Below are 21,095 nucleotides of genomic sequence, written 5' to 3'. Positions count from 1 at the left end.
CGGAATCTCAGGCGTATTGGCTCCAAGTTGAATTGAGGCGTGTGTAATCGATCAAAATCGATTGGATGCCATGGGCGGAATCTCAGGCGTATTGGCTCCAAGTTGAATTGAGGCGTGTGTAATCGATCAAAATCGATTGGTTCCCAGGTGCGGAATCTCAGGCGTATTGGCTCCAAGTTGAATTGAGGCGTGTGTAATCGATCAAAATCGATTGGTTCCCAGGTGCGGAATCTCAGGCGTATTGGCTCCAAGTTGAATTGAGGCGTGTGTAATCGATCAAAATCGATTGGATGCCATGGGCGGAATCTCAGCCGTATTGGCTCCAAGTTGAATTGAGGCGTGTGTAATCGATCAAAATCGATTGGATGCCATGGGCGGAATCTCAGGCGTATTGGCTCCATGCACGTTCCGGGGCCCTCCCACCCTCCCACCCTCCCACCCTCCCACCCCCTCACGTCCTCCGCGTGCCCAGACCTGCCCGGGCAAGATCCTCAAGCTCGGTAAGTCGAGCGGCGTTCAAGCATCCTTCGCTAACCAACAACACCTAAACAAAAATAAACTCGCAACATTTGCTATTGCGTATAAATAATACTAAACCCAAGGCTATCCGTGTAACAAAATGTAAGGAATTGTGTTCTAAATACGGGAAGTCTGCCGAGTGTTTTTTTGTGTGAGTGCAGCGTCGCCTGAGTTGCTAGGCCGCACTCGAGCGCTTCGAGTTGTTGATTTCATTTGAATTTAATTCGTATTGTTTGAGGCTATAACTTGAATGTATTGTTTTAGAAATGGGGTGTTGGAATGGTTAGTTTATTGTTAAGCGAGCACGGTGGACTTATTCAATAAGAAACACCGCAGCCGCTTTGTTTACCTCGACCGCGCGTGAGCCTTTGTGTTCGAAAAGCCTGTTTAATTAGGCCTCATTTTCTAATTAAAACTATAACAACCCTGTTTAAAATGTGTATTATTTGCAAACGATTGCATGTCGGTGCTCTTTTAGAGTAGTTTTCATTACGTTCTAGTCGGTAATTGAATGCAACTTTTTTTTTATTTAAACGAATAAAACAGCTGACCGCGACCGCCGCGGCCCGGTTTTGCTCGTAAGCCTCGGTCTCGCCTAAATCTTGGCCGGAAATCGGGACACGCGGCCTCGCATCGGAGAGCTCTCGGGTTTGCGTAGACACACGTATGTTTTCATAACCGTGTAAAAATAAACACCATCTAACAATTGCATTCGTTTAAAGTATGGATGTTTTCTTAAAGTTGAATTACGTGTTAATAAATGACGGACAATGCTGTGAAGTTCCAACCCCGTTTCCTTGGGAAGCCACTGAGCGTCTCTGCATCGTGTTCGATACCGGATCTCGCAGTCAATAATCAAGCCGCGCTTCTCTCAAGCAATTGACAACATGCCTCGTGGATACAGCAAACACACACACACACACGTGCGTTATTTATAACACATGTTATCCAATCCATTATATTCGCCACCTGTGCAATCGGTTTGTGCTGTTTTTATAGACCGCGCACAGTGTTTTACTCCAAATTTTAAGACGCGCGTGGTGATGCGGTGGTGTACGTTTGCGAATGGATTACTGAATGTGCTTATGCCAATCAAATGTGTTACGTGTTCGTTGCCCATTAATTCGCCTGTTATATCGTTGTCTTTTAAGACTTATTGACGAATGAGCTTTTTTTCCATTGTACTTGTGCACCACTGCCAACGCAAAGTCATCAAATAATATTGTCTGTGTTGTATGCAACTGCATTTTACTTATTGAATGTACCTCTATGTTAATTTTTTATGAAGCTGTTTATGTTATGCACTGTACGTTATTTAGAATGAATTGATGGAAAGTTTGTATTAGTGAGTGTTTGTGTTTATTAATGTAGCAAGTATTTAAGTGTATGTATGCTAGTGAAGTGTAATATTGATAGCAATAAACATAACGTGCTCACGTTTGGCGAAGCGTACGCCTTGTTAGATCGAAAACTCGGAGGCACGGAGCCAGAGGTCAAAAGTTCCCTCCCTCGTATACCACCAGCCTGAACCGGAGAGCCATGAGCTCGTGCTTGAAGGTTGATGATGCTTGGATGCAGTGTATGTGCAGGGGGAGATGATGGGATTGGGTAAATATCTATGAGAACGTAAGGGACTATGATCAGCAGCAGACTCGTGTCGACCGTTACTCTGACACAGATGCGTCGAAGGTAGTTTTTTCTGTGTATTTGTGCAGTAGTTGTGTTGGAGCAATTGTTTGTTGCTTGTCTTTGTGGCTGTGTTGTGTGAGCAGTTGTATTTGCATACGTAGTTGTTAGGGAACGTTTTGTGGTGTGTGATTGTGGTTGGTTGTGGTTTAAGTTGTGGCGGTGTATGGCTTTAGTTGGAGCCGTTGTGGTGTATGGTTGTGGTTCTTTGAGCTCTTTTGGTATACAATTGTGGTTGTTTGAGCAGTTAACATTTCATCTACCACGTCATCAGCTTTAATAACATTACCAGCATACATCAACATTCTTAGCAAAGAAAGCTGTCTCTGGTGTGGACCAATCGGTTTAAAAGACAATGCACGTACTGTCAGAGCATGCTTTTTTGTGTGCATTTTCACCACAAGTTTATGTGTTTAATGCAGACATGATTCCTTGCAAAGGTTTCCATCTTGACACCTGTTTTATTGCCAGAAAGGCAAAAACCCTTATCATAATTTGATACTGGCAAAATAGGTCCCATGATGTAGCGGCTCACCCCGAGCTCTCAATGTCCTGATAGTACGTTGTCTTTGTGCTGTTTGCCTTTTGGCGTCCTCTGGTCTAACACGGTTTGAGACTAGGCTCTAAAGAAAGTTGTCTCTGGTGTGGACCAATCGGTTTAAAAGACAATGCACATACTATCAGGGCATGTCTTTTTTGTTTGCATTTTCACCACAAGTGTATGTGGTTAATGCAGACATGATTCCTTGCAAAGGTTTCAGTTTGATGTTTTAACATCTTAACACCTGTTTTATTGTCAGAAACGGGAACACCCTATTATCATTCCTAGCATAGTTAACATGGTTATATTAGAAATTTTTAAAACTAACAATATTGCCCTTCCACAGAGCGACATCAATACACATCACTCTCGTGGCTATGTTCTGCTACGTGCATTCTTTTCTTGCAGGCCTCTCGCTGTTGTCACTAAACGCTGAGTTAATTTTATGGAGGTGGACACCCACATCACAAACGAGGGTGTGCACCTCATCAGACATGGCTGTCCTACTTAAAAAGAGAAGTGTTAGCAGTAGCCGTAGTCAACATTGGGCGGATGTGCCATGAGGCCCTGACATAATCTTGATTTTGTAAATCGCCTTTGCTAACGAAATCTTAACAAAACCTATGTTTTAAACACAACAAAAAACCTATAGGCAACACTACATGAGTGTTAAGATTGTAATCTAATATTTGCTGTAAAGAATTACAATGTCAAGCTGCAGCCAGAGAGGGAGGAGCCAAGTGTGTGGGTGGGACCAGGTGTATGATTGACAGCTCTGTTTAATACACTTTTCCAAGGCCAAACGCTTTTCAGCTTCTCACGCATTGAGACAGGAGCAACTAAACAGGAAGTGAATGTAATTTAAAAACAGGTCAAATAAACTCGGTGTTGTATTAACTTTTGAGCTTTAATGGGTACTTTACATTATATGATAGAGCTTTATTCACTGGATAATTTTATCAAAGGTGTTTTTTAAATGTGGTGTTTTCTCTGTATATATATTTGTTTAGTGATGGTTACATGCATTGTATGCGGTGTGAATTGTGCATATTGAATGTCTGCAAACGTGAAAGCGGTGGTGCTTACAGCTTTGAACTTGGGGGGACCATTACATTTCCACTTTGACATTTATACGGAATTTCAATAAGCATTTTGAACCTTTATAGGGTATTTACATTTTAACTATTCTGTAATGGATATTTTTGTTACTTCCACCTTTTATAGGGGCGATGATGGTCTGGAAGCAATGTAGGAAAGCTGCATTTTTTATTTCATTATATGGCTATGTTAGCGTGTCATGTACAAATCTAGAAACTAAATATTTGTCACCTTGCGTATACAGAGCTTGGCTATGCACTGCTGTGGCAGTGTAAATTGGAAGGTCGCAAATTCAAATTCCAATCAATTCCGCCCGGATCCTAGGTCGAGGAAATGTATACCCCTTTACAGGAAGGTAGCAGTGGTTGCACGATGGAAATACAAATTAATATGGAATTTCCACCTGTAGATCAGGACCTACTCGTTTGAGCATTAGACAAATTTTTTACTTTTTGACATTGCAAAATAAGTTCAGAGCTTACACATTACAAACTACCATGGCTTGATGTGTGATAGGTGTTGTGCATGGAAGTACTTGCCTGGTGCCCTGAGTACTCTTTCAAAAGTGGGTTTTACAGATGCTGTGTTTTGGACGATACACACCGCTCCTGGTTTCTGTTTGCTCTGTGGACATTACGAAGAAAAAAAGTAATCACCAGCCGTGATTTATCTACTGCTGGATGAAACCCTCGCCCAGGCTGTTGCCATCTCTTGTGATGCAATAATCCGACTGGCTCCTGCACATGAGCTGATTTAATCCCTTTACCTCTGTGGAAAACATCCAATTGGGCATATGCTGGTTAGACACAAAATTTGTATTGTTTAGAAAAGGGGGCTTGGGCAGGACATGTCCCGATAAAGGGAAGTTGGCTGGTGGTCGAGACTGAACTACGGAATGGCAGCCAAAGTTATGGAAAAGTTACTGATCCCCATTTAAATGTGAAGTTGGCCACCTAAAATGTCTAAAACAATGGTGACAGCGCTTTACTTCAGCCGGAGTTGTCCTAGGTTGAGCTCTGGAAAATATTTCCTCTCCCTCTGCCATTCAGGGAGGAGGGGGGCAGGGTTGGAGGGGGGGCAGGGCATCTGGCGCGGGGGGGGGGGGTCCTAGAAAATAATGAATGCGAACTTGAGCCCTGGAATGGGTCTTTTTGGATATGTCTAAACGAGTAGCTATGGCTTTGTATTAATGTGGTTGTCATGAGTTTGTGAGATCGGGTGGACTTTGAGCAGAGTACCTACAACACAGTGCTTTTAAGCACATACAAGGCTTTAAACACGTATACAAGGCGTGAGAAGTCGGGCAGGTCCCCACACGCAGTGAGCTAGCCCGGGCAAGGCCCTGCCCTCACGACCCCACAGGCATGTGAACACCCTAATTAGTCACCGGCTGCTTTGTTAAAATAATTTTGCCAGCCTTGATGGCGCCTGCCATGCACAGCTTTGAGGGGGGGGGGGGGTGGTGTTGGTGGATCGTGATGATTATTGTGAGTGCTTGTAACAATTCCAACCTCCTTGGGTAAGAAGCTGCTGCTTGTTTGAGGCACTTGTATGCAACATTTGAGTTGAGTGTTTCTTTGATTAATCGAGTTCCTCCCATATTTACGGATCCTCAGGGTAAGTCGGTGAATAAACATTCCAAGCTTACCATTAGAAAGCATAGGGAGACCCGGTGAGGCTTTCCTGGGTAAACAAATGACTGTTTTTACATTAGTTATTTGAAAAGACCCGTACCACCTTTGACATCAGTGCTGTTCTATAACACGAAACGTAATAAGCTAACGTGTTTACAGATAAGCAATTGTCATATTTTCACCTTTGGCCCTCCAGAGCCTCTGCCTGAAACAGTCTTTATATGTTTATGTAAAAAATGCTGTGTTAATGATAATGGCAATGAGTTATTTTGATTTGTGCTCGATTTTATGTCATGTTTTTTGGTTTTCAGCATAGAATCGACCTTGTGCCACATTTAATATTTATTTAGTCCTTATAAATCAGTAGAATGTAAATCAGTCATGATCTATATATGTATATCTTGATATGGTCTTCGTGTTTATATAGTTAGAAAAGCATCACAATGTTATCTTTACTCTGCCATCATTGAAGGTGATCATTATTTTGCACAAGCCAACATTTGTCATTACACAGGCAGATCCTTGTAATAGGAATGTGTACTTTTCCCAACTAGCTCAAAGCTGTGGATATGAGCACGACACAACGCTTGTAATCGGATACACTTTGATTGCAACTGTTATTTTTAATTTCTCCAGAAATATTTGTCATTAGTCCCACACTTCTTTTTAATTGATGTCACAGTTCACATTTGCTCTGAGCAAAGGGGATCTCCGGGGTGGGGGCACTGGCTGGAGTGCTGGGGGGGGGTAAGATTTTTTTTGGTGGTGGGGGTTGGGGTTGATGATGGATCATTAGCAGAAGGTGTTGATGGAAGATTTGCACTGGTTTGGGGGACATCAAATGAGAGGAGCTTCCGAGGATGTGGTGAATAGTTGTGATGTTTGAAGCTAGCCGAGTGGGTGGTCAGCATTGCTGTGTACTTTTGTTACGTTTGTTTTCGTTTCAATACGTTCTTTTAATTGCGTTTAGGGGCGACCGTTCATGCTGTGAATGGTTTGTAATTGAAATGTTAAGCTTTATTAATATTCCTTGGCATTATTGTGCCACAAGAGCTTACAGTTCATATCTATTCATCCCACATTTTTAAAAATATATGCATTTAGAATAAATAGTGGTACAGTACTTGGGTAATCTACGAACAAGAATCAATACATTAACTTATAAGAGGTTTGTTTAGTTATTGAAATTTAATCACATTGAATCCATTACCCAGTCTTTCAAATAAATGTATCCCGCTATTTTTTTTTTAATAAAGCAAACAATGGATAATCACTGGAACGCAATATATTTTTGTTGGATTTGGAGTAGGAATTGTCTTACTTCCTTGCCATTTGTTGTATATTTAACAATTTAGCAAATACACCTAATAGAAGTAAGGTGGTGAGAGGCTATAATTTTGTTAGAATTTAAACTTGGGAACTTCTGTGGGGAATGGGGCCATTGGTTGTGGTGTTTGTCAGTATGCAGTGAAGTGGAGGCCATGTGATATAGTCTTGGCAGAAAAGTGTAAAGTTAGGACATCTGTGTGGGGAGTACTGGTGAAGTGATTAGTGCACTACTCTCCACCCATCGGACCTGAGTTCAATTCTCAGCCAAGGCTGCTACCCCTCATGCTTGCAAACTTTGTCATCCTCTGTGTGTGATATGTCTTTGTGTTGGACGTGTGTATGTGAGCATGTGTTGTGAATGTGCGGTAGTGTAGTGGTTCGCTACGTACCCAGCAACTCCAGTTCGATTCACACTCATGGCCAACGCCAGTGATTTATGTGAACTGGTCCTGGGCCTCCCCTTGGTCCACTCTGCCTAAAATGAGTATCTGTTATGATGTGTAAACATCGCCCCAAGGAAGGCAATGGTAGCTGGGCGTGTGCTGGCCACACACCCCCTCCTATACAGTGCCGGCCTGCATAGGTGCTTGCTAACAGCATTTGCCCCAAAATTCTGCTCAGGCTATTTGGGCTATGTCTTTGTGTGCGGATGTGTGTGGGCAGGTGTGTGAACATGTGTGTGCGTGTCTCTGCGTGTGTGTGTGGACATGTCTGGGCACATGCCGGATAAGTCACACGGACCAGCTGAAACCAGCCCACTTTCCTGCATGAGTCACTGGGGACTAGGGTCAAGCTGTTATAAGGGTGCACGCGTTTGAGATTTTTTTCTCTTCTTCTGCCCACCGAGGCTCACGCCTCTTTGCGCCTACTCCGACCCCTTTTGGGGCGGCCAGTCTTTTGTCAGTGCAGCCAATTTACAGGTTGCAGCACGTAAGTACAGCTGACTGCCTAAGCACGGACCGCATCTCTGCAGATCCTGTTTAAGAGCGTATCGTTTTTTAGCTGTATTCTCCCACTTGCAGGGTTAGCAGTACTAAATGCCTTTTGTTTCTGTGCATATTTCACATAACTGCTTAACGCAATAGTTTGTTGCTTTATTTAGTGCGTTATACAGATGCAGCAATATAACGAGTTATTGCCAGGTTTGGACTTCTAGTAAGTGGTTAATAATGACATTGTGCCTTACAAAAGTGTGATTTGTTCTGAATTCCATGCCCAGGATTTAGGAATGCTGATTTGTACATTATATTGATGTATATCTTGGAATTGTTGGCGTGTGGATTTTACATTTCAGGAGGACATTTTATTTTCTGTAATAAAATATTTTATCGTATTTGTTTGGGTCCACGAATATTTGAGGACGAGGTGACCACTAACCATTGTGCCACCACTCCATCATTACTCTGAATTTTTGTTGAGATTATGCAATCTAACAAGTTGCGGTGAGTCGCAAAGCAAGGGAGTGCTTTCAGACTTTGTCGAGTTTGATTTAAGATATATTGAGACCTTTCTAATATGTTGTAATCAGACTTTAAAGCTGAGAAAGGGAACATGCAGATTTTCTCATGATGATTAACATATCATCCACATATAAACTGAGTTCACCTCTTTCCCGAAGTTGGGCCTTCCTGAATGGAAATGGCAATACATTCATTTGACAGTGTGAAGAGAAGACGAAATTATGGACAATTGTTTTTCATACATCCATGAAGAATAAATATAGAAACTGGCTCTTCTACACAGAGAAAGCCTTCTTTCCATCCAGGGTAATAGTGTATGTTTCCATCTTTGGGCTGGAGTTCATTCTATTTCTTACATTACGCGTCAAATTTTTGTTAAATAAATATAGTTTGGTGATTTATATTATGCGTGGGAGCACTATTTCTAAACTTAACACCCTAGCCTTAGCTAACATTTTTTTATTTGGTATTTAGCAGCTATATTTGGTGGCAGTTCTATTAATAACTGGGAGGCGTGTCAAGCTTGTGAAGGCGTGTTGTTATGGCGTCTTGCTTGCAGCGGGGTGGGGGTAGGTAGACAGCCAGCATTGATGGAGTTATTCTACAGAGGCTGCAAGTGTTTTGAGAAACGTGGACCCGAATGCACAACGCGGTAATCAGCGATCCATCTCGACCGGGTGTCCAGTGGGCATTCCTGAACACACAGTGGGCGATCCTGTAACCGCTTCCGTGAGTCCTGGTAGAGCGATTGATGTGGCGAAGAGGGTCCTCTTCTGAATGTGAATGCACGTGGCATTGGGGATGTAGGAGTGGAATAATATTGCCTAAGAAGGATCTGGGTTATCTGTGCAGCCATTTGAGTTTTGTTTAGGGTACAACCCTTTTTAATGTATGGTACATGTGATTGAAATTTTGCTCAAGTTTTTGTGTGCAGGTTGTCGAATTTGGTTTCTAGTTGTATAATTTGTTGGAGTCCTGACTTTCTCATGAGTACATATACATCTGAATATTCCTTAAAGGTGTACTGTTAATGACATGATGAATGATCTTATGAGAGGTGGATGTCGATGCCTTGGCATCAACCTGGAGGAAGTGACTGTCTTCTTAGTCGGTTTAGCTAGCGGATGTCGGTCCTTGAGTAATTCTCTGTGGAGGTACCATAATTTATGTACTAGTGAGGTAAAAGCAGAGGTCATGTCCTAGAGTGTAAGGAGTCAGAGAAGTCTGTTCTTGACAAGGTTTCATGAGCTCTTGCATATTACACAAAATAATTTTCCTTTTCATCCATGGCTGTCTAAGAGTTAAGTCCCTAGTGCAGTCCTAGTGAAGGAGTATGGGGGAGCTTCTGGACATACATGAAATGTAGCCAAGTCGGAATTCATGCCCCTATCACCAGTATCCCCCAAACCCCCAGAGGGCCTGTTGCCCTTTAAGTGGTCTCCATCCCACTTCAAATATCTCGGCGTTACGGTCCCTTCCTCATTGCTCTTCCGGAATAATTTCCACTCCCCTGGCTTCAGGTGGTTGGTGCCTCCCTGATGTCATTTTTAGGGTGCCCCACTGTAAAATAAATTTCGTTGTTTATTTGGAATCGCAAACTTGCACGCATCGATTACCCCCCTCTCTCACTCTACCGGTGAACCAGGGCGCTCTGACTCTCCCGGATTTATTGAAATACCATAGGGCGGCAGCCCTTCAGAACATGAAACGCTAGTTGGATCCTACGAAAATTAGGAAGAGTAGTCTGTAAGGGCGTGCTCCCTCGCTGGGTTTTCCCTTGCCTGGCCCAGAGGTAGACCCCGGAGCATAGAAACTGGTGTGGACGCTCTCTTCGATGCTGGGGATTTGCAAAGGGATAAACGTATCCCCTTCCCAGTTCCTCTCTATAGAAAATCGTTTTTATGGGGTTATCCGACTTTGAATTTCGGGGGAGGAAGGTGTCAATGTGGGCTGGCTGGAGTGAGTCCGGCATGGAAATTGTAGGTTATCTTTCGTCTAAGGAGGGCAGTGTGCTGTCCTTTAGTCAGGTGCAGGCTAAGGATAACATCTGGCGCTCCCATTAAAAATATATTTATAGATCAGAGACGCGATTGTGAAAGCCCCCGCAAAGAACCTTAGCAATTTATTTTACCCATTCATAGATTAGCACGAAATACCAAAAGGCTGAATATGGACTGGCAGAGGCCTATCGCCTGATGTATGGTGAGGGCTCCCGAACTAGACTGGTCTCCAGGAAACTTAGGAATAGGTGTCTGTCCTATGAGGTCCACCTGCAGAAATGGACACACATTTGGTGGGGCCCTTAATCTGGCCCAAGATCGTTGCTACTAAGGTTGATCCAGATTAAGTTCATACATGGCTCCTACATTACCTAGATGCTCTCCGGGCATGGTTCAGTCCTACCTTCATGCCTTCTGGTTATGCCTGGACATAGTAAAACTTTATTGGGGTACCATGGACTTTTTAAACAGTATTTATGGCACTAATCTCACCTCTTCAGTTGAAAGCACTCTGTGAGGCCTGAAGCCGGACTCTTTGTTGAAACACGGTGGTGAGATGTTAACTACCTCACTTGGTATGCAGGGGGTCGTGGTTCGATCCCGACTATGGCGTTTGTATATTTGGAGTTTGCATGTTCTCCCCGTGGTTGCGTGGATTTTTTTCTGAGTCCTCCGGCTGCTATGAATTTTCACGAAATCAATCACTTCGTTCAGCTATCATTTGTGGCCAGGTCGCTTCTGAAAAAGCTATGTAGCTCAGGGGGCCTTTCCTGGTAAAAAAAAGTTTAGTATTTATGGTCTTGGAAAACTAGAAAATTGTCAATTTGGAATAAATGTCGTTTAATCGATCAGAATATCTGGAACAATCCCCAATCCAAAATGCTTTAATTGATCCTAGACAACATACATATATTTGTAATCTTTTCTACTGTTATAATTATCGTGTCTTCTTTTTGTGTGTAACGTTGCTACTTTAATAAATAAATTGCGTTGCGTTGGTTATTTCACCGTGCTACAGTCTCTAAAAGCCAAGTTCAGTTCCGGACCATGATGCCAAACAATACCACCCTTAATTGGTGGTCATTATCATGCTCGATCATCACTGTGTCTAAGGCTAACCGACATGTCCCTGTCTCCGTGTGTCTCTGCAGTTGTAATCATAATGAGTGCCAGCCCCTCCGCCTCTTCTTCTTCAGGAGTTCGTAAGGAAGATCTGGTAAGTGTTTGGTATTGCTTTCATCTCGCCATGTGTTTACAATGTGTTTTGAGAAAATTGCTTAAGGCTGAGTGTTGTTGTTTCGGGTTTGAGTGGGTTATTAGGTAAGTCGCATGTTGTGAACACAGCCAGGTGCCACACGTTATAGAATCTAGTTGAGGAACAACAGCTGGAGATGTTTCCACTGCAGTAAGTGGATTGTATGCTGTCTTCACGTGTCAGGACTTAATAGCCTAGACTTTCCAGTTTAGATTGTCTATATTAATAAAGACTTGATCCTTGTACATTGTATACAGTGTTTGCTTGCTGGTTTACCTGCAGTTTTCCCACGATTGAAATGTGCTTTTTGTGAGCTTTCAGCATTAAGGGTAAGCCTCATGCATGAGATAAATGTTTGTCACGAACAGTAAGACAGTGATTACAAGCATTCTATGCTAGTGCTGCAAATAGATTTGTTGCGTGCGCTTCAAGGCTGGGTTGTTAAGTAACTGGGTCGTCTTTCGTCATTTGTTGTGTACATGTGACTTCTCTGTGTGTGTCTGCCTGCTGATGTATATTTATAGTAGATTATATCAGCTATGCCAAATTTACCAATGCATTCCAATTGCCTGGCTATTCTGGGACGAAAGGAGACACTGAGAGGGGAAGGAAGGTTGTATCTGGTGTCATAAGATATTGGGAAATCCTTGGTATTGATCAATAATAATGATAGTTCAACAGCACTTTGTCAATCCACTATTAGATAAAGGCCACCCCTTGCTTTCCGGGCGTGCAAGTAGATAATGGGTGGGGACATCCAGAGCCAGTTCAGATGTCACTCGCCACTGATATTAGTATGGCTAGGCATTGAATTCACGGCGGCGAGTTCATATAGAATTATGCTAACCTCTACGCTACTGGTCTACCCAATAACAAGTGGTTTTTTGTCCAATCTTGAGGCTTTTTGTTGTTGAGAATATTTATTCAAAGACTGATATCTACCTTTTTGCTTTAACATGCTTTACAAACTCCAGCAATACCGTCATTCCTATTTTGTTTAAGCAATTTTCACGCGCTTCTTCTGAGCTGCGGTGTTACCTTCCCTAACACTGGCAGTTCCATGCTGTGGACTACCCATAATGCCCCTGTCTCTGTTTATGGCTTGTCAGCTGACAGATTAAGTCGACTTGGCAAATTGAGTGAAAATGTTTCGGCATTTCCATGCAACCTTTACTCTGTGTCTCGCATTTGCATGCAATATTATTGTATTTTCCATGGTACGTACCATGCGTGTGTGTGGGTTTTCTCCCAGCACATCGCATATTAGAGAAACCACATTAAAAACACATCCTGCTCTGGCCACTTTTAATTATTTAGGTACAGGCAGAACCCCACTGTGATCAATCACTGTGGCATCATTCACTGGACTCTTGCTGGAATGTATGAATATCATAAGACCATTGCTTGATGATCACTGTCAAACATCTGCGAGGGAGGCTTTAAAACGTCTTGTATCCAAAATTTGTTGTGATGTTTGTTGGACTCTGTCCTTGTTGTTTCTATGTCCAATGTCCTTAGGTTTCCCACGACTTGAAGAGTCACCTAAGGTTGAAGGTGTTAATCTCTTAGCTCGGTTCATGCGTTGGTAAAGGGGGAGGGGTTGGGATTATCACTCTCGTTGAGATGGTAGGGGGTGAGGGGTGGTGGATGTTAAAAGCGGAAGATGAAAGTGGAAGTTTCCTTGACCGCAATATTTATTCTACGATCGAGTCCAGCGAGTTGATTGCGACTATAAATCCAGGCTTTTATCGATTGTAAAGTCGACACAAAGGGTTGGCATCGCTCAAGTGTTGTACCAATCAACGATCTTGCATCTCAACAACGTGTCACGTAGGTTATTGTCAGCTCGGGCATGCGCACATGCAAAATGTCTTTGTGACCTTGCCTAGGTTAGTGCTCATTCCACTGGTGAGTCTCTGATCAGTTTCTGAGGACTTTACAAGACTCGCACTCTACTGCACTTTGTGTTCACCGCCTGAGCGAAAAAAGCAGCGCTTTGTTGCACGAAGGTTGCTTGATGCGGCTGACGCATCCAGGGGTGGGGGGCGATGTAAATTGGTTTAGTTAGGCTGTGTAATTAAAATCAAGATTTGAAGTTAATTTCGGTGTCATTGTCCCATTGTATTTGGTGGCCGCTTAATGGTAGGTCGGCCCAGGTAGTAGGTATTATCGTGGTTCTGGAATGTTTATGATGTTATGGGCCTGCTTTGAATATCATGAGGTCTGAGCAGCACAAGAATGGCCTGGGAACAGTCTGGTTAAAATGTGTTCATTGTGGCGTGGAAATGAGGAATTTGTGCACCACTCGCATGTTGCTCGGCTAGCTTACAGAGCGCAGTGTAGATATGTGATGCTAGACAGCACGTGTTCTGTGTCTCTGGTAGGAGAGGAAGACTGGCTGCAGGCGGTGGAATTGGTCTTAGGGATAGAACAGCTGGCTCTGTCTATGAGAGCCCCGCCGGGCATGTTGAGGCTTGCATGTGACACTCCACTTGCAGACAACAGTAAAATAAACCTAAGCTTTGCACATCATGCGTGCATTGAGGGGGTTGCCAAATTGTAATGCCTCATGTCTGTGTGTTTGCTGTGTGTGTCCCTTTGCTTTGTATGTCTGCGTACGTGTGTATGTATGTTGAACTTCTTTTGCACCGTGCTCATCGGAGATGCGTGTTTTTGGTGTGAGTGTGTCTCTTTTGTAACAATCCAGCAAGCCAAAAAATCTGCATGATTATGATTTGCGCATGATTGCTTTGAGGGTGATTTGAATACGAGCGTAACGTAATGATTGTGTCTTGTCTGTTCTGCAGGTAAGGCCTGTGCCTCTACTACTGCGTCTCTTGCAGTCTGTTGGTGCGAAAAGCGACACGTTCACGGTGCAGCAGGTGAAATGCGAACACTCGCGACAACGCCTGTCCCGAGGCATGCGCGGTTTGCCGCCGCTTGCCTGGCATTGCCGAAAATCTTGCCGATTCTGCTAAAACGAAAAAAAAATCACACGGTGACGAACACTGCGATGTTTGCCACTCGTTTGAGAACTCGCTGTCAAATTTCAATGCCCTAGTCGAGCCAAAAGTGTCTTCCCCGTTCAGACGAGTATTGAGGCCCAACTCATCTTCGTGGGCAGTGTTGCTGTTGTTGACTTCTCACGAAGGAATAGCTGTTTCATTGACCTCGCCTATTCACAGCGACACCGGCTTTTAACCGAGTGGAACAACAAAATGGGAAGTGCTGCTCCTCCCTCCCCTCCTCCATTAAAGGAGTTGCCTAATTGTGACTGTGGAGAAGGTGCAATCCATCACGAACAGCACCACTTATTATCCAACACACTTTTTGGGAAATACAAATGGCATCTATTTGGTGACCCTCAGAAGCCATGTACATGGTTTTACAAAATCAAGCGATGTCTATCGTTTTGCAAATGAACATACAAAAGTATAACAACAATTTGGTAAGAAAAAGTAAGTTTTATTATTTGAAAAAACCTTATATCGTTGCATTTTGTTGGCCCAAAAATTTTAGATAGTTTTCATTACTCAAATCTACTCGTATTTCCGCTTTTTGTTTTATTACATTTTCAAAGATATTTATGACCAATTATATGGCAAATTGGCATTTTATTATAATACTTGTCAAACAAAAGTGCTAAGGCCTATATCGCAAAGTGGTGTTCATCAAAGAAACTAGGTTTTAGACAAAGATTTTGAGTCAGCTTATATGAGGATGTGTGTTAGTACAGCGGTTTGTTGACTGTGCCCTGAACTCTGCAACCTCGGTTCGAGTCCCGGGCAATAGCTAACATCAATGGCGAATGACATATCTTGGCTGGCTTTGCGCCCACCCCACTCCTCATCACCAACTCACACTTACCAGTGTGGCCAAGTATGGTCGCACAAACACCACGACTGGAATGGTGTGGTAGAGGCCTTAATCTAGTTAAGTTCTGTCATTGTAAAGGGCCTTAAATTAGATAGAAAATGAGGCTTGCAAGACAGATGTAGGGAGTTGTAAAGCCAAGCCGTGCAAGAAACTAAAGAGGAAGATGAATGTTCCGTGTTTCAGCGGGACAGCTACGTGTGTAGTTCTGATGATGGGAGTTAGCTAGTCGTGACGGAGGCCTGTCATGAGTCACAAAAAAACATTCACGAATTATCACAGCCCTGTGATGTCTGGCAACAGCCCTGGAAGATGATGATGCACAGCATTATTTCTGGAGTCACTTCAATGCAGTGTGTCTGTTTGACCCAACACTTGGCAAGGCACCTTCTTTCGTGCCCTGTAAAGTGGTTTGCCGCAAGTCAATCATAAAACACATTTACAAGTTTTAGTCTGCAGATATGGGTTAGGCTGAATTAAGTTTTAAAAATTGCTTTATGGTATTTTGAGAAGCCATTAACAAACTGTTTTAATCACGGGTGGCTGGAACTCAGATTGTAACCCATGGTTATAGACTGCATGCTCAGACATGGTCATTATAAGTCCCTTGAGAGTCAGAGACACACCCTGCCCAATGGCCTGAACCCAGATCTCAGCATTTGTGGCTCTGTTGTCATGACTCGGCCGTTGTGAGCTTGCTGAGAAGCTCGCCAGCCAGGCTCTCAGGGCCTCTTAGTACATCAGTGCCTCAGTGCTCCATCACAATCTATTACTTCGTGGGAAATCAAAGTCGTCGATCTATATATAAAAAAAACACCCCTGCCATATACATGGGGAATTCACACCACTGGCAATTCAGCAGAGTTGAGCATCACCCCATACCTGTTTGAGCGGGGAGGCACTTTTGACAATCGAAGAGCAGAGACAAGACACTTCAGAGCTCTAACCTAGACTGTCGTCAGCACTGCTCGCTTGGTGCACTGGCATGGTGACTATGGTCTACTATATTGAGAGAGTGAACCCATCTTGGAGGAGGCTTCTCAGTTGACGGAGGTATCCTGCGCAGGTCATCCATCACCTTGGCCAGTACATCAAGACGAAGCAACTCTACGACAAGCAGAGGCAGCACATCGTGCACTGCAAGGGTGACCCTCTGGGGGAGGTGTTCGGCGTGGAGAGCTTCTCCCTCAAAGAGCCAAGGTGAGAAAGACCGCCGTGTCAAGGAGTTTGCAACCCAAGGGTTACAATAATATGTACAACAGATGAACGATAGACGCCAAAGGGCACTGTTGTGACCACTGGATCGGTCCTGTCACATGATGTGCAAGGCGTGATGGGAGAACTGATCTAATGGTCACAACCTTTCCAATTTGCTGTATAAAATCTACCTTTGCATTGTGAATATTGTTTGTGCTACAGCTTGTGCTAATTAAAAATGTTAATTTCACACATATCCTGTAAAACAATTCCGTAACTTAATTGTAATTGTACTATGATCAGTTTCAAAATTTGGCTGAGCCAACATACTACAAAGAGTGTATTAATGAACAGTTTCTTCTCTGATTTCTATTTGATTGCTGTATTTCGCATTATTTGATTTGGTTTTGTCAGCTTGGTTACCCAGGTCACCATTGCATATGAAACTATTCCCGGACTATTGAGTTCTCACCGGGATAAACAAAATAAACTCTCATCGTTTACAGAAAGTGTTCTAATCGGTTTAATATATAAACCAGCATGTGCGTGAAATGGTTGTTCAGTAGCTTGCATTCAATTATTGACTATCGGACGAACATGCACATTAACCCTCGGTTGGAGTTGCAAACGGTGAACAATCAAATGTAACATGATGATTTTTGCTTGCGGTCATTGGTGACCAGGTTGAGACCATCCACTCGCTACACTTGAGAATCCCGTGTAAACACTGGACCAACCGGGAGCCTGGATTGCAACACCCCGGATCTCAGCGGTGGTGCTGACTCCATGGCTCTGACACGTCGTCCGTCATGAATGAGCCCCCTGCGCGACAAGCAGGAGCCCCCCGGCCGCCTCGTGCGCTTGTGTTGTTGGGTCGTGCGCCTCTCAACTCCGGCGTTATATCAAAGATCTTTCCTCTTGTCTGCAGCTCTTCCAGCGGATCGGTGGGTGCACTCCTGGCAAAGGCACTCTCTATAGCCGCGACTGACAAACGCAAAGGTGGGCTCCTCACTCGTCACTGTTGCCCTGTGCCGGGCCTCACCATCTCGCGCCCTTCCTGTTCTGCCTAAGGGACGTGGCAGCGCGTGACGCTTGGTAGTACTGTGCCCGCCAAAGAGACAATGACACAATTCTAGCCGCCATTGATTGTTACGAGTCGACGGGGGTCAGTGGTAATTGACGTGAGGACACGGGGGGGTTTATGTGCAAAAGAAGCATCCACAATTGCCACATTATATATTAACAAAGAGACATGATCACGGTTGATGCGTCTAGCGGAGGAAGTTTACGTTTTTTCCGTAATCGCTCATTGGCAGCAAAGAACAGATGGATCTTTGGTTCTGGACTTAATAAAGTCTCGGTGCTGTCGGATGTACAGAGAGCAGAGAGGGGGGTGAGGTCATTACAAGATAGTAAGAGCAGCAAAGGAGAAAAAATTAATCCACCCCCAATTATACCCATTTATTTCCCCATTACACAGTTATTGATGAAGGATTAAGAGAGAAGGCATTGTTTTGATGGACAGCGGCTAAGACTACTGATGAAAGTCAGTAAGCCTTTTCTGTTTAAGTAGATCATTGCAAAATGGTTTTGGAAAAATGGAAAATACGATTTTTTTAAAACAATGCTTCATGTGATTGGAGTGTTTACACCCAACATATCCTCTGTTTTTGACTTATGTACTGTGTATCTCAGTGTTTAGGGTGGAGTAATTGTATTCAAACTCATTTTTATTGTATGTTTTTTTACGCTAGTTAGAGTTTTCATGACAGATGTATTAATGTTATATTAATAATTTTAACGGTTAGCCAGACACATCAGTTTGTTGGGCCAGGGCTCCCCTTATAAGCGCATCTGAACCGAGGTTTTATTTTATCTGCATTTATCACAATAATAATAATACCTATTTCAGGAGGTAATGCCCTTGGGATATTATTTTGCACGGAGGAGGAAATGTAAGTACCCAGAAAAAAAACACGCATGTACAAGGGAAAGAAATTTCGATTTAAAGCTTTCGTGACTGCAGGGATTCATATTCTTGGTTCTTTTGGTAAAGGCACGTAGAAGGGAAATAATAAAATAATGGTTTTCACACCTGATGATGATTGCTTGTGTTGCAATCGAAACGTCGTGATAATTGTATTATTTTATTATTTCCCTTCTACGTGACTTACCGAAAGAACCAAGAATAAGGGAAGGAAACCCAAAGGTCTGTACAGATGGGTCATTAACCCAGTTGGTTCACTACCATCTGGCCCACCTCATAGCCTAAGCAGGTTGGGAGTCTTGCAGAGCACGATTATCGTTTTGTGAACCACCAACTTTGCCTTCAAAGCGCTGCATTAAAGGCGTGTACCACCACGCCTGTCCCCGTGGTCAGCAGCTGCTGTCTCGGTGGCAAACGGCTCAACTGAATGGGGTAGTGACAGCAGAATGAAGGCAAAGCTGCTTGCTTGTTTGGCGAAGCAGAGATGCTTATTAAATCACATGCTTGTTACACATCAAAGAGCAGCAACGGTCTTGTTGGAGTCAGTTTGTAGTCTCTGTCAATATTCCTGCGTGTGGACTGGCCTTAGAGGTACACACACTGCTGATTATACCTGGCGCTGCTATAGCAGCAAACAAACAGTCCAATTGACCGTCCCCATTGCTTTTTTTGTCAGATAAGATGCAGTGTTAATTCAGTTAGCGTTGATCATCGTTGTCTTCGTCTCGTGGACGAGAACCTCTGGAATTTTTATCTAGTCTTAGACTGGATTTCATTTAGCCATTCTCTTTGAGTCTAGTCGGCTGAAGCAATCAAAATGTAGTCCGCTGAGTTGTTGAATGTTGTTTTTAGGTCACCAAATTCATGAAGTCACTACATTTTTTCATAGACATATACAGTAAAGCCCTGGCTAGCTGGTCGTTTGCTAGCCAGGTTTTGCACTTAGCCTGATTAGGTCAGCTCATTCAAAATAACGTCGATTACGAATTAAATGGAAAAATCTATACAGATTTTTTTTATAATAATAATTTATTTACAATTTCTATATTTTTAATAATATCCTATGTAATATATACTGCGTAACAAAATGCACTATAAAAGTTAATGTGTATTAAATGCAAAGTGTGTTCTTTACTGATTGCAATACGTTTGTGATGGGGAGAAGGGGCTATCACGGAGCGGGGGAGGGGTTGAGGGGGGATGGGTGTTGGTGGGGTAGGGGGAGCTGGGTACCCGTGGACTAATGGGCACAAAAACTAGAGCACTGTACAGCGTGCCGAGACCGTAAGTACTTTCTTTTGTCTTCACTGACGCACACTTCAAACACTAATGTACGTAACTATTACCCACACACATGGTGTGTAGTAATATGCAACACATGGAATCTGCAAATACACAAGCGTATTGTCCTTTTACAAGAATTGAAACTGTGGCTCGCTGGGCTTGTCAGCTCGCCATACCAGCCCTCGCCGCTATTAGTCTGGCTAGCCAGGGTTTGACTGAACAGCAAATTACCATTTGTGTGGTCTTCCACAGTGCATTGCTGTCTTATTAACATTACAAAAATTGTCAGTCCGCATCTTCATTCAGACTCGCTAATTTCATCGTAGTGCCTCTTCGGTCGTGGTTGCACAGCAGTTGTCGTCATCGTCACGTTTGATGAATTTTCTCCCACTCGCTGTTGGCCTGTAATTCAAATAATTCAATCATTTTCGGCATTGCTTTAATAAACCAAAATGGCCACCTGTCAGACAGCACAAGGCGCCCGGAGCGACGACGGCTAGCTGTCGCGGTGCTAATGTGTTGGTGCGTGTCGTTTTGCGGCATGCAGATCACACGGGAGTGGGCGACGGAGCCGTGAAGGAAAGCTCGTTAGCGGCAGCCGACGGGGACAACAAGCAGGTAAATTGAGGCGTGGCGTACGAGCACATTGGAGCACTCGTGTGCGTGCGCTCGTTGCGTGCGGTTGGTGCGAGCGTGGGAATCGGTGGCCCACACGATGCAAAGAATTCACCCGCTTCTGTGTGTTGCTCCGTCGAGCTAATAGACATGCGTGTTCTCCAGCACGTGTAGACTGTGGGCGAGGGGTGGGGTAACATTTGGCTCGCTACGACCTCGTATCGTACGGCCTGCAGCCACGTGAGGTCTCCCACTTGGAAGCCGCACTAATCGGGTGCGAGAGGGGAATGCTTTTCACTCGGCAAAGCTGGATTTAGAATGTCAGCCTGCTCAAGGCACTTCTTTCGCTACAAGAACCTCTTGCAGTCACACAAGTGACTGAAATGCGTATTAATGTCTTGAGCGCTGCCAAAGGTATTTGAAAGTTTTTATTCGGCCCTCAATAAGGAAAAGGGTTGTCCCCACCCATGCCCTAAGGCAACGCCACGTGGAGGCTGCGTGCGTGAGTGTGTGTGTGTGCTTGCGTGAGACGGCGGCGTGTGTCTGCGTGTTGTGTCCTGCACCGTAGTCGGCTTGCCCACAGAGAGGGAACAACAGGGCGCCCGTCAGCCTCCATC

At 43.8% G+C, this 21,095-nt stretch overlaps 1 protein-coding gene across 3 annotated transcripts in view; it reads left to right on the top strand.

Annotated features, from left to right (window-relative positions):
• The first annotated feature begins 442 nt into the window (after positions 1–442).
• The window catches only part of MDM2 (MDM2 proto-oncogene), a 35,684-nt gene continuing 15,031 nt past the window's right edge, over positions 443–21,095 (top strand). The window contains exons 1-6 of one of the 3 annotated variants that reach the window (XM_078594171.1): positions 443–500; positions 11,419–11,483; positions 14,330–14,404; positions 16,462–16,595; positions 17,521–17,591; positions 20,411–20,481. In XM_078594171.1, coding sequence (XP_078450297.1) covers positions 11,430–11,483; positions 14,330–14,404; positions 16,462–16,595; positions 17,521–17,591; positions 20,411–20,481 — 405 coding nt within the window. In that variant the 5' untranslated portion in view covers positions 443–500; positions 11,419–11,429. The other 2 variants (XM_078594172.1, XM_078594173.1) reach the window with 2 other exon arrangements.

This window comes from Lampetra planeri, chromosome 5 (genome assembly GCF_965212315.1).
Source record: "Lampetra planeri chromosome 5, kcLamPlan1.2.h2, whole genome shotgun sequence".
NCBI lineage: Eukaryota > Metazoa > Chordata > Hyperoartia > Petromyzontiformes > Petromyzontidae > Lampetra > Lampetra planeri.
This window is presented reverse-complemented; position numbering and strand designations above follow the sequence as displayed.